The 12244-nt window shown below is 41.0% G+C and overlaps 1 protein-coding gene across 1 annotated transcript in view; it reads right to left on the bottom strand.

Annotated features, from left to right (window-relative positions):
- LOC106606488 (CREB-binding protein) overlaps nt 1-12244 on the bottom strand; it is an 82292-nt gene that overhangs the window by 30011 nt on the left and 40037 nt on the right. Inside the window, 3 exon segments of the mRNA XM_045719878.2 lie at nt 4992-5082; nt 5451-5711; nt 7465-7578. Coding sequence (XP_045575834.2) covers nt 4992-5082; nt 5451-5711; nt 7465-7578 — 466 coding nt within the window.

Below are 12244 nucleotides of genomic sequence, written 5' to 3'. Positions count from 1 at the left end.
ATCCATCTGCCCTGTTAACTCAGTGGTAAGGTGGGGAGTTCCTGACATCTATCTGCCCTGTTAACTCAGTGGTAAGGTGGGGAGTTCCTGACATCTATCGGCGCGTGCGGAGTAAGTTCCAATTTCCCTCAGGGCGTAAAGAAATATCTGAAATGTGGAAACATTCTTTGCAGTATTGTGTTGGGAAAAGTGCAGTCATCACCTTGAAAATTAAGGTATGGGGCTCAACTCAATCAGCACTGCAGTAACTATTTTTCCAATGATCAAATTAACTCCCAGGTTGGTCTTGGGTAGTGTATAAAAACCTACAACTACTACCAGGCCGACCAGTCTCACAGGTATGCTTTCACTTTTCAGAACTAGAAGTGTGTGGGCACGGGATGAATACTGTAAATAAAGGATTTATAAATATATCTGCCACATGTAGGATTACAACTCACAACCATTGAAATATGAGCCAACTGTTTTAGCGCACTGTGCCACCAGTCAGTCATTGCGAAAAAAAGATGAGTTGACATGACCATTGTCATCTATTTCTTGTTACGATGGATGTAGCTATGAATATAAACGTATAATCCTCATAGCCCACATATATATTTTTCCTTGGTTAATCATGTAGATGTGTATGAAACAGTAAGCAAAAACGTTTAATTTGGTCATATGCGGAAATGTGCCTTACTGCCTTTTGAATAGTGGTCTAGTCAAGGAAGAGTCACGCAAAATATATTGATTGGCACACTCCACTTACCAAGACCATTGTCAAATAAAGCTCGCTGTCACCTGCTTTTATAGTAAGCCGAGGTGGTACCACCCATCACATCTACAAGGGAGTGGATTTCATACCAAACTCTTCCCTTTGAGATGATGTAGAGGCACCTTCAAGGTGATTTCAATGGCACAGTAGAACCGCTAAGGGTAAAAAGAGCCAGATTTTTCAAACTTTTAAAAATGAAGACCAGAATTGACGTGTTTCACTAGAACTAAGCCGAAAACAGATGTTTTTGTGCAGATGTTTTTTCTTCCTCATGAAAGCTACTATTTTAATAGAATATACAGTGAGCTCCAAAAGTATTGGAACAGTGACACATTGTTTGTTGTTTCGGCTCTGTACAATGACTGAGGTTAGAATGCAGACTGTCAGCTTTAATTTGAGGGAATTATCATCCATATCGGGTGAACCAAAGTATTCAGACCTTCACTTTTTGTGGCTGGGCCACTCAAGGACATTCAGAGACTTGTCCTGAAGCCACTTCTGCATTATCTTGGCTGTGTGCTTAGGGTCGTTGTCCTGTTGGAAGGTGAATCGTCGCCCCAGTCTGAGGTCCTGAGCTCTCTGGAGCAGGTTTTCATCAAGGATCTCTCTGTACTTTGAGCTGTTCATCTTTCCCTCCATCCTGACCAGTCTCCCAGTCCCTACTGCTGGAAAAACATCCCCACAGCATGATGCTGCCACCACCATACTTCATTGTAGGGATGGTATTGTCCAAGTGATGAGCGGTGCCTGGTTTCCTCAAGACGTGACGCTTGGCATTCATCAGACCAGAGAATCTTGTTTCTCATGGTCTGAGTCTCCTTTAGGTGCCTTTTACCGAGGAGGGCTGGCATGTGCCTTTTACTGAGGAGTGGCTTCCGCCTGGCCACAACTATAAAGACCTGATTGGTGGAATGCCGCAGAGATGGTTGTTATTCTGGAAGGTTCTCCCAACTCCATAGAGGAACTCTGGAGCTCTGTCAGAGTGCCCATCGGGTTCTTGGTCACCGCCCTGACCAAGGCCCTTCTTATGGCTGGGCGGTATATCAAATTAATTTGATTAATTCGAATGTATGTTTTTGCGCGATATTCCAAATGCCTGTATCGCAAGGATGAAGGTTTCGTTCTTTTTTGTTTTTATGAGCATTTATGTCCTCTTGTTCTCGTGTTGTATTTTTGGTCTGGTTTGTTTCGCTCCTCTGTGCACCTTCCCATTTACACCAGAGAATAATACAGAAGTTACATTTCTAACAATATCCTTTGTATGTCTCAACTACTCAAATTGCGTGCAGAGCAGACACTACTAAAACAAGAGTATGAATGAACACCGATTCAGGAAAATGAATGCTCAGTTTGGCACGCACGGCATTGTGGTACCACGTACCGTTAGCAACACTTTAGTCAGTCTATTATACTAGCTGTCTAGTCTTTTATAAACTTGCAATAAGCATAAAACACAAGGAATTAGCAAATCGCTCTCATTCTGAGAAATAAGGTAGGCCACTTGATTTCAACATTTGAACAAAGTGGACAGGCTAACATGCTGCTCAAACAGTTGGAGACGGACAGAAGGGTGTGTTCATAGCAATTCAACTGTCCTACCTTGTTATCTAGCAAATAGATACACGTTGGCTCAACTTGAAATATAAATATTAGCTGGCTACTCAACTATTAGCCAACTATTTTGACCAAATAATTAACTTATTAGTGTGTCTTATGGTTGTGGAAGGCTTATATTTAGTATAGGTATAACCTCACAATACCTGAATTCATTAGATTATTGCAGACTGTTTGAAATGTATAGATATCGTGAATCACCCATACATCTGGAAAAAAGAAAAAACCAGGTATGATTTTTAGGCCATCAAGCCCTAGCCCTTCTCCCCCGATTCAAATCAAAATCAAATCAAATGTATTTATATAGCCCTTCGTACATCAGCTGATATCTCAAAGTGCTGTACAGAAACCCAGCCTAAAACCCCAAACAGCAAGCAATGCATGTGAAAGAAGCACGGTGGCTAGGAAAAACTCCCTAGGAAAAACTCCCCAGAAAGGCCAAAACCTAGGAAGAAACCTAGAGAGGAACCAGGCTATGAGGGGTGGCCAGTCCTCTTCTGGCTGTGCAGGGTGGATATTATAACAGAACATGGTCAAGATGTTAAAATTGCCCAGTTTGGTCAGGCGGCCAGCTCTAGGAAGAGTCTTGGTGGTTCCAAACTTCTTCCATTTAAGAATGATGGAGGCCACTGTGTTTTTGGGGACCTTCAATGCTGCAGAATTTTTAGGTACCCTTCCCCAGATCTGTGCCTTAACACAATCCTGTCAAGGAGCTAAGCGACAACTCCTTCAACCTCATGGCTTGTCTTTTGCTGACATGCACTGTCAACTGTGGGACCTTATATAGACAGGTGTGCGCCTTTCCAAATAAACTCAAATCAAGTTGTAGAAACATTTCAACGATGATCAATGGAAACAGGATGCATGCACATGAGCTCAATTTCAAGTCTCTTAGCAAAAAGGTCTGAATACTAAAAGGTATTATTTTTTTATAAAATGGTTTTCACTTTGCCATTATGGGATATTGTGTGTAGATTGATGAGGAAATGTTTTTAATTACTACATTTTAGAATAAGGTTGTGTTGTAACAAAATGTGGAAAAGGTGAAGGGGTCTGAATAAAATGAATGGTAAATAATGTAGTGTCATTTTGGAGTCACTTGTAAATAAGAATAGAATATGCTTCTAAACACATCTACATTAATGTGGATTCTACCATGATAACGGAGAGTCCTGAATGAACTGTAAATAATGATTAGTGAGAAGGTTAGATGCACAAATATCATACCCCCATAAAAATGCTAACCTCCCCTGTTATTGTAATGGTGAGAGGTTAGCATGTCTTGGGGGTATGATATAAAATGCTAACCTCCCCTGTTATTGTAATGGTGAGAGGTTAGCATGTCTTGGGGTTAGGATATAAAATGCTATCCTCCCCTGTTATTGTAATGGTGAGAGGTTAGCATGTCTTGGGGGTATGATATGAAATGCTATCCTCCCCTGTTATTGTAATGGTGAGAGGTTAGCATGTCTTGGGGGTATGATATAAAATGCTATCCTCCCGTTATTGTAATGGTGAGAGGTTAGCATGTCTTGGGGGTATGATATTGGGCCTTCCCTGTGGCTCAGTTGGTAGAGCATGGTGTGTGCAATGCCAGGGTTGTGGGTTCGATTCCCATGGGGGGCCAGTACAAAAAAAATGCATGAAATGAAATGTATGCATTCACTACTGTAAGTCGCTCTGGATAAGAGCGTCTGCTAAATGACTAAAAATGTAAATGTAATATAAAATGCTAACCTCCCCTGTTATTGTAATGGTGAGAGGTTAGCATGTCTTGGGGTTATGATATAAAATGCTAACCTCCCCTGTTATTGTAATGGTGAGAGGTTAGCATGTCTTGGGGTTATGATATAAAATGCTAACCTCCCCTGTTATTGTAATGGTGAGAGGTTAGCATGTCTTGGGGTTATGATATAAAATGCTAACCTCCCCTGTTATTGTAATGGTAAGAGGTTGGCATGTCAAGAAGGCATGATATTTGTGCGACTAACTTTCTCAATCATTATTCACGATTCATTCAGGACTATCCGTAATCATACTAGCATCCACATTAATGTATACGTCTCTAGAAACATATTCTATTCTTATTTACAATCAAAGTGACTCCAAAATGACAATACATTACTTACCATTCATTTCTATTTGGCACAAACTCATCTGGAACACAAACAAAACAAACAGCAAATGCATCCACCAAATTTGTTGTCACAAGCTTAATGCAATCATTGCATGCTAGGAATATGGGACCAAATAATACACTTTTGACTACCTTAAAACACATAAGTGAATTAGTCCTAATATTTTTGTTCCCCTAAAACAGGGAGGACTATGTACAACAAGTGCTGTAATTTCTAAAACGGTTCACCCGATATGGATGAAAATACCTTCAAATTAAAGCTGACAGTCCGCACTTTAACCTCAGTCATTTGATCATTTCAATTACAAAGTGCTGGAGTACAGAGACAAAACAAAAAAATGGTCACTATCCCAATACTTTTGGAGCTCATTGTAAAAATGGTGAGTGCTGTTGTACACCGTAGTGGGCCCAGCTTTGTACCACCCAGTTGGAGTGATCTAGGGCACAGATTTCAGAGAGACAATCCAAATGGGTGAGCGGACTCACTTGTTGAGCGACGAGGGGAGCGATGAGTCCGAGAGCATGCCGGTCTCTGAGGGCACGCCCACCCCTCCTCCGGCCATGTTCATGTTAGTGCCTGGGAGAGAACACAGCCAACCAGAGGCAGCATTACCACCAAAACAGTGACCAATACCCTCGCTATAACCCCTTCGACTCATCACACGGGACCCTTATACAGAGAACTATACCAAAATGAATTAACGAGTCAACCAACCAATCAAACAAACCAATCATTGGTTTTAAATAACTATTTCATGTGTCTGGGATTTCAAATTGTGCATATTTGCAAACCCAAAATTCAATTCAGTTGAATCAATCGTATGCATCTATCAACCCATTTTTACATTTACAATTTAGTCATTCAGCAGATGCTCTTATCCTATTGTCCTCAAGTGCTTTACAGTAACCTAGCCTAAAACTCCAATGAGACCACAACATTCTTACCTAGTGCATTGATGGAGCGTAGCTGCTGCCCTCCCTGGGCTGTGTTCTGTCCTCCAGGTCCTCCCTGTCCCTGAGCAGGGGACTGGTTACCGTAGGGCAGGCCCAGGGCAGCGTAGGCCCGCTGCATGGAACTGGGGTCGATGTGCCCGCTGCTGGCACCGCCACTGTTCATGGAGGAACCCGGGGAGCTGCCGGGAGGGCCCGTGCCCACCGTGGCATTGATGGCACTCTGTAGGCTGGCGCCGGGCGAACCCACCATGGCTGAAGAGAGAGCGGAGACATTTTTGAAACATTTCAAAGAGAAACCTTGTTGCTTTGGCAATACAATTACTTTTGTATCAAATTGAAGAGGGAGGGGGGAAGTGGAGAGGGAGATGTGAGTAATTATGAACACTAGCGATGAAGCCCAACTGCACATAACTCACCGTTCTCCCCCAGTTCTCATTGACAACAAACAGAACTACAGTTAGGACTTGGCTTGGGCCTATGTTAATAAATCATTAGTATGCCCTTCCAGAAAAGGTCTGCCGTATGTTACGTTTGATGAAAAGCAATCTACTTATTGGCAAAGACTAAGTCAATTATTTCTCTCATAGAAGTCATAAAAAAACTCAGTTGTTAAACAAAACAAAATTGTAACGCCTACATTTTTATGATCTAAAAAAATATTTATCCGCTTCCACCCAAAGATCCTACTACAGCTCTATGCCTTACTGTATGTTGATCTGTGACAGGCAGAGTGCATATGCAGGTTGCCTCTGTGGGGGATTTAAATCTATCACTGGTTTTCTGGCCAATCAGAGAGAGTTCTCCCCCTGAGCCCCTCCTCCACAGATAGAAACTCCGGAGCCCCTCCCCCAGGGTGTCAGATTACAGGCCCAGCATTCTACAGGAATCCTTTATAGCCAGCACAGAGCGAGCACAGAGCACAGCTAGGGATAAGGCCTGCAGGTGGCGCCACTGAAAACTTCACTCGCTCACTCACTATGGTTCAACCCTCTCAGCTCAGCATGCTTCTCTGTTGACAATTCAATTGCATTGTAAAAAAAAATATATCTATTTTTTTTTACTTACATACAAGCCCTTAACCAACAATGTATGCATTTCACTGTAAGGTCTACACCTGTTGTATTCGGTGCATGTGACAAATTAAATTTGATTTACATCGCAAATAATTTATAGCTAAATTGTGTTAGGGTGTGCAATGGATCGGTTGTAAATTCAATGTGTCAAAGTTTTTGTATCTGTGCCTACAATATGCAAATAAAATAAAATGAAATGTAATGTGGCAGATGTAATAATGACTGAGGAGACCGATTTCTGTATGAAAACTTGCTGAGGGGCGACAACCGGTTTATCTACAGTGCGTTCGGAAAGTATTCAGACCCCTGGACTTTTTCCCCATTTTGTTACTTTACAGCATTAACTCAATCTACACACAATACCCGCATCCTTGAGATGTTTCTATAACTTGATTGGAGTCCACCTTTGGTGAATTCAATTGATTGGACAAGATTTGGAAAGGCACACACCTGTCTATATAAAGTCCCACAGTTGACAGTACATGTCAGAGAAAAACCAGGCATGAGGTCGAAAGAATTGTCCGTAGAGCTCTGAGACAAGAATGTGTTGAGACACAGATCTGGGGAAGGTAACCAAAAACATTCTGCAGCATTGAAGGGTCTGAATACTTATGTAAATGCTATATTTCCATTATGTTTTTAAAATACATTTGCAAAAATGGGGTATTGAGTGTAGATCGATGGGGAAACAAAACAATTGAATCAATTTTAGGATATGGCTGTAACGTAACAAAATGTGGAAAAAGGGTTTTGAATACCTTCCGAATGCACTGTATCTACTTGAATGGCTATGCTAATGCCAAAACACCTGTATGGGAGGATATTACACAATACCCAACGTCTCACACACACACACACACACACACACACACACACACACACACACACACACACACACGTGTGATGGACTAAAGGGTCCTAGGGGTACTCACGCTGCTGGTTCCTTTTGTCGCTGGCGTTCTTCAGCGGCAGGCAGACGGGACAGTCATGCCGCGTGCAGTTCTTCCAGTGAGAAATGATCTGTCTGGACGACGCACAGTGAGCCACTGAGGGGATAGAGGGATAAGAGAGGGAGAGGGAGAGAGAGGGGGGGAGGGAGAGAATGATGAATATGTGAAAAAGGAAAGAAGAGAGATCGAATGAAAGACAGAAAAATAGCAAGAAAGATGAGGGATGACAAAAGAGGGAGAGAGAAAAGTCAACGAGTCATTGAAAAACATACAGTAGCTATGACAAGATGACCACTTCCTGTCCAAGACACCATATAAACTGGGCAAATAAACACTTGAGCACATAAAACATGCTTTTGCCCAGTAAATCTCAGAGTCAAAGAAATAACAACATAAATCAAAAGATAGTAACTATTCCAAGCCTAATGTGCCTGTTGCCTAATGGGCCTTGTGGACTAACAGAACGGTACCATTGTGTTCACACAGTTAGATAATTGCTGTAATAGATTTGATTTTAGACCCAGGGAATGGAAGTAAATGGTGTGATTGCTCAGGAGGAAGACTCCAATAACAGCATGATTAGGGGCTTTAGAGACACATGGTGAAAATCCTACTGATATCAATGCATTAACTTAAGTGGAAGATACATCCCTTCAAGAGTATAAAAGAGGTCATTCTACTCCTGCTAACATCAAATAAGTCTCATCCCAGAGTTTATATTACTTAACCTCTCTAGGGGGTGTGGGACGCTACCGTCCCACCTGGCTAACATCCAGTGAAATTGCAGAGCGCCAAATTCAAAAACAGAAATACTCATTATAAAAATTCAAGTGTTATACATCGGTTTAAAGATTAACTTCTTGTTAATCCAACCACGGTGTCAGATTTCAAAAAGACGTTATGGTGAAAGCAAACCATGCGATTATCTGAGAACAGCGCCCAGCAGACAAATCATTACAGTTAGCAGCCAAGAAGAGGAGTAACAGAAGTCAGAAATAGCGATAAAATGTATCACTTACCTTTGATGATCTTCATATCACTGCACTCCCAAGACTCCATATTACACAATAAATGTTCATTTTGTTCGATAAAGTCCCTCTTTATATTCAAAAACCTCCGTTTTGTTGGTGCGTTTTGTTCAGTAATCCATTGGAACAAAGCGCGGTCACAACACAGACAAAGGAAAAATTAACAAAGTACCATAAAAGTTTGTAGAAACATGTCAAACGATGTTTATAATCAATCCTCAGGTTGTTTTTATCATAAATAATCGATATTTCAACCAGACAATAGCTTCGTCAATAGGAAAGGAAAAACAATAAAGGCACACTCCCGGTCATGCGCAGGACTCATGTCTGGAAATTTCCACTGTCCTCTCATTGAAAGTGGTGTTTCTCCCTCATTTTTCAGAGTAAAAGCCTGAAACAATGCCTAAAGACTGGCCACATGTAGTGGAAGCCATCGGGATCGTGAACTGGGTCATAAGTCTTTGTATGGTGAATAGGCTTTCAATGGAAAAACAGGCATTTCAAAATAATAGCACTTCCTGGATGGATTTTCCTCAGGTTTTCGCCTGCCATATCAGTTCTGTTATACTCACAGACATTATTTTAACAATTTTGGAAACTGTGTTTTCTATCCAAATCTACCAATTATATGCATATCCTAGCTTCTGGACCTGAGTAGCAGGCAGTTCACTTTGGGCACGCTTTCCATCCAAAATTCCTAATGCTGCCCCCTACCCTAGTGAGGTTAAAGAAAAGCCTCAAGTATTTGAGCTATCATTAATAACTTCTTAGGGTTAGGGTCTATTTTCATGAATTTCCGCCTGACTGACGTGCCCAAAGTAAACTGCCTGTTACTCAGGTCCAGAAGCCAGGATATGCATATAATTGGTAGCATTGGATAGAAAACACTGAAGTTTGTAGAAATGTTAAAATAACGTATGAAACTAACACAACTGATATGGTAGTCAAAAACCCAAAGAAAAACCAACTGGAATTATTTTTGTTTTAGGTCCCAGGCTCTTATAATGGAAAGCTATGGGTCCTATGCAATTCTCTCCCAGATTGCAATTCCTATGGCTTCCACTAGATGTCAACAGTCTTTGTTGAAGGTCTCAGGCTTGTTTCTTACAAAATTAGTAAGAATTTTGAGTTTTGGTACAAAGAGTCTCAGTGGAAAATCAGTTTGTGGGCGACATGACACGCCCCTGCCAATTTCACTTTTCTATTGAACATACTTCTTTCTGTATGAAATATTATAGTTCATTTACATTTTAGGGTACCTGAGGATGAAATAGAAACGTAGTTTGACTTGTTTGAACAAAGTTTAGCAGTAGCTTTTTGGATTCCTTTATCTGCATGTTGAAAGAGTGGATTAGTGAAATCGATGGCGCCAACTAAACAGACCTTATGGGATATAAATAAGGATTTTATCTAACAAAACGACCACTCATGTTACAGCTGGGACCCTTGGGATTGCAAACAGAGGAAGATTTTCAAAAGTAAGTGATTTATTTAATCGCTATTTGTGATTTCATGAAGCCTATGCTGGTTGAAAAATGTGTTGTGGGGCACCATCCTCAAACAATCGCATGATATGCTTTCGCTGTAAAGCCTATTGTAAGTCGGACAATGCAGTTAGATTAACAAGAATTTAACCCCTGGTCGGGCTCCGTCCCATCCAGCGAAAAATCCTATCGCCATTAGCATAACAAAATTTAATATATATATTTTTTCAAATATAGGACTATGTTATATCGTTTTATAGATACACCTCTCCTGAATCGAACCACGTTGTCCGATTTCAAAAAGGCTTTACAGCAAAAGCAAAACATTAGATTATGTTAGAGGAGTATATCGTAAAAGTAGCCACATAGCCATTTTCCGACCAACCACATGCATCACAAATAACCAAAGAACAGCTAAATGCAGCACTAACCTTTGACAATCTTCATCAGATGACACACCTAGGACATCATGTTACACAATACATGCATTCTTTTGTTCGATAAAGTTCATATTTATATATAAAAACAGCATTTTACATCGGTGCGTGACGTTGACTAACTATTTTCCCTCAAATGCATCCGGTGAAACAGCGCTACCATTTACTAAATTACTATTCGAAAACATTTTTAAAATGTAATATTGTCATTCTAAGATTTATAGATGAATATCTCTTGAAAGCACCTGTAATGCCAGATTTAAAAATAACTTTACTGGGTAATCACACTTTGCAATAAAAGGGGATGCGATACTCAGAAAAATAGGCTACCGTTACAGGTCAGCGCCATCTTGGAACAATCGCATATCAAATCTACTCTTGTATACTATTGTCAATAATCCCTTACCTTTGATTATCTTTATCAGAAAGCACTTCCAGGAATCCCAGGTCCACAATAAATGTATTTTCGTTCGAAAAGGTTAATCCTTTACGTCCCAATAGCTTGTTCTTGTTAGCGCGTTCTGAAGGCTGCTCCAAAACTTCCGTCGGCTGCGGGACTTCTCTCTCAACAAAATCCATTTAATTATTTTTTTTTTGGTTCATTCAAACATGTCAAACGTTGTATAACATAAATCTTTAGGGCCTTTTTCAACCAGAGCTCCAATAAGATTCAAGGGGGACGATTGCATTGTGTTTCAAAACGTGTCGAAAGGGGAGGGTAGCCAGGGGCGCCGGCGTCATAATGGTGATGGCCCTCTCCGTGTGACCACGTTCCACTGCGTCTCATTCATTCCGTTTTTACAGTAGAAGGCTCAAATCCCTTTGTAAAGACTGGGGACATCTAGTGGAAGCAATAGGAAGTGCTCAATGAACCATTGCTCACGGTGTGATTTATAGGCAAGGTGCTGAAGTTGAGTCCGCAATTCAGAATTCCACATCCTGTTACGATCGGTCTCGGGGTTTTGACTGCCATATGAGTTCTGTTATACTCACAGACACCATTCTAACAGTTTTAGAAACTTTAGGGTGTTTTCAATCCACAAGTATTAATTATATGCATATCCTAGCTTCTGAGTTTGAGTAGGAGGCCGTTTAAAATGGGCACAATTTTTTTTCAAAAATCGCTGTAGCGCCCCCTATCCTAGGCGACCATCGAGAGGTTAAGCTTTTAAATGATAAGATACTTGTACGTTCATAAATGTTTAATATTACGATTATTTATTTGAACTGCTAGCGGGACGCCTATCCCTATTAAGTCACAGGGCTATTAGGTACATGACATATTACACCACAAAATGTCAAACAAATACAAAATTGGAACCGGCAAACCCAAACCACAACAAGGCCATTTAAACAAATAATCACTAATATAAGCCACTTTAAAAACACGTAAACAGCACAACCCAATTAAAACCAGATGAGACCTAGAACATCATATATCCTCATTTGACCCCAAAGCCATTAAAAAACATTACCAATATGACTGGCACCATGGGGTTAAAGGTCAGAGACCATCGACCTAGAGACACCCTTTAATGTCCAGAGCAGCACGGGGCGGGAGCAAAGCGCCGTAGCCACCCAGACAGACAGACCCAGTGTGGAGACTAACGCCACTCGAGTATTTACATTAGGCCTAAGCACCCAGACATGCTTTTAAAACAAGCCCCAGGATTTATAGCTGCTGGTGTCCTCACTATTAATATAGGCTAGAGCAGGCTTTCAGTCAGTCACAGGGGCAAACAGGAGGGAGGGAATGGAAGACAATGGTTCTTTCCAAATTAACCTTTCCTCAATTCAGCAAATCCTCTCTTCA

The sequence above is a fragment of the Salmo salar genome, chromosome 06 (genome assembly GCF_965601325.2).
Source record: "Salmo salar chromosome 06, fSalSal1, whole genome shotgun sequence".
NCBI classification, from domain to species: Eukaryota; Metazoa; Chordata; class Actinopteri; order Salmoniformes; family Salmonidae; genus Salmo; species Salmo salar.
Note: the sequence above shows the minus strand (reverse complement) of the source record. Positions and strands in the feature narration are given on the sequence as shown.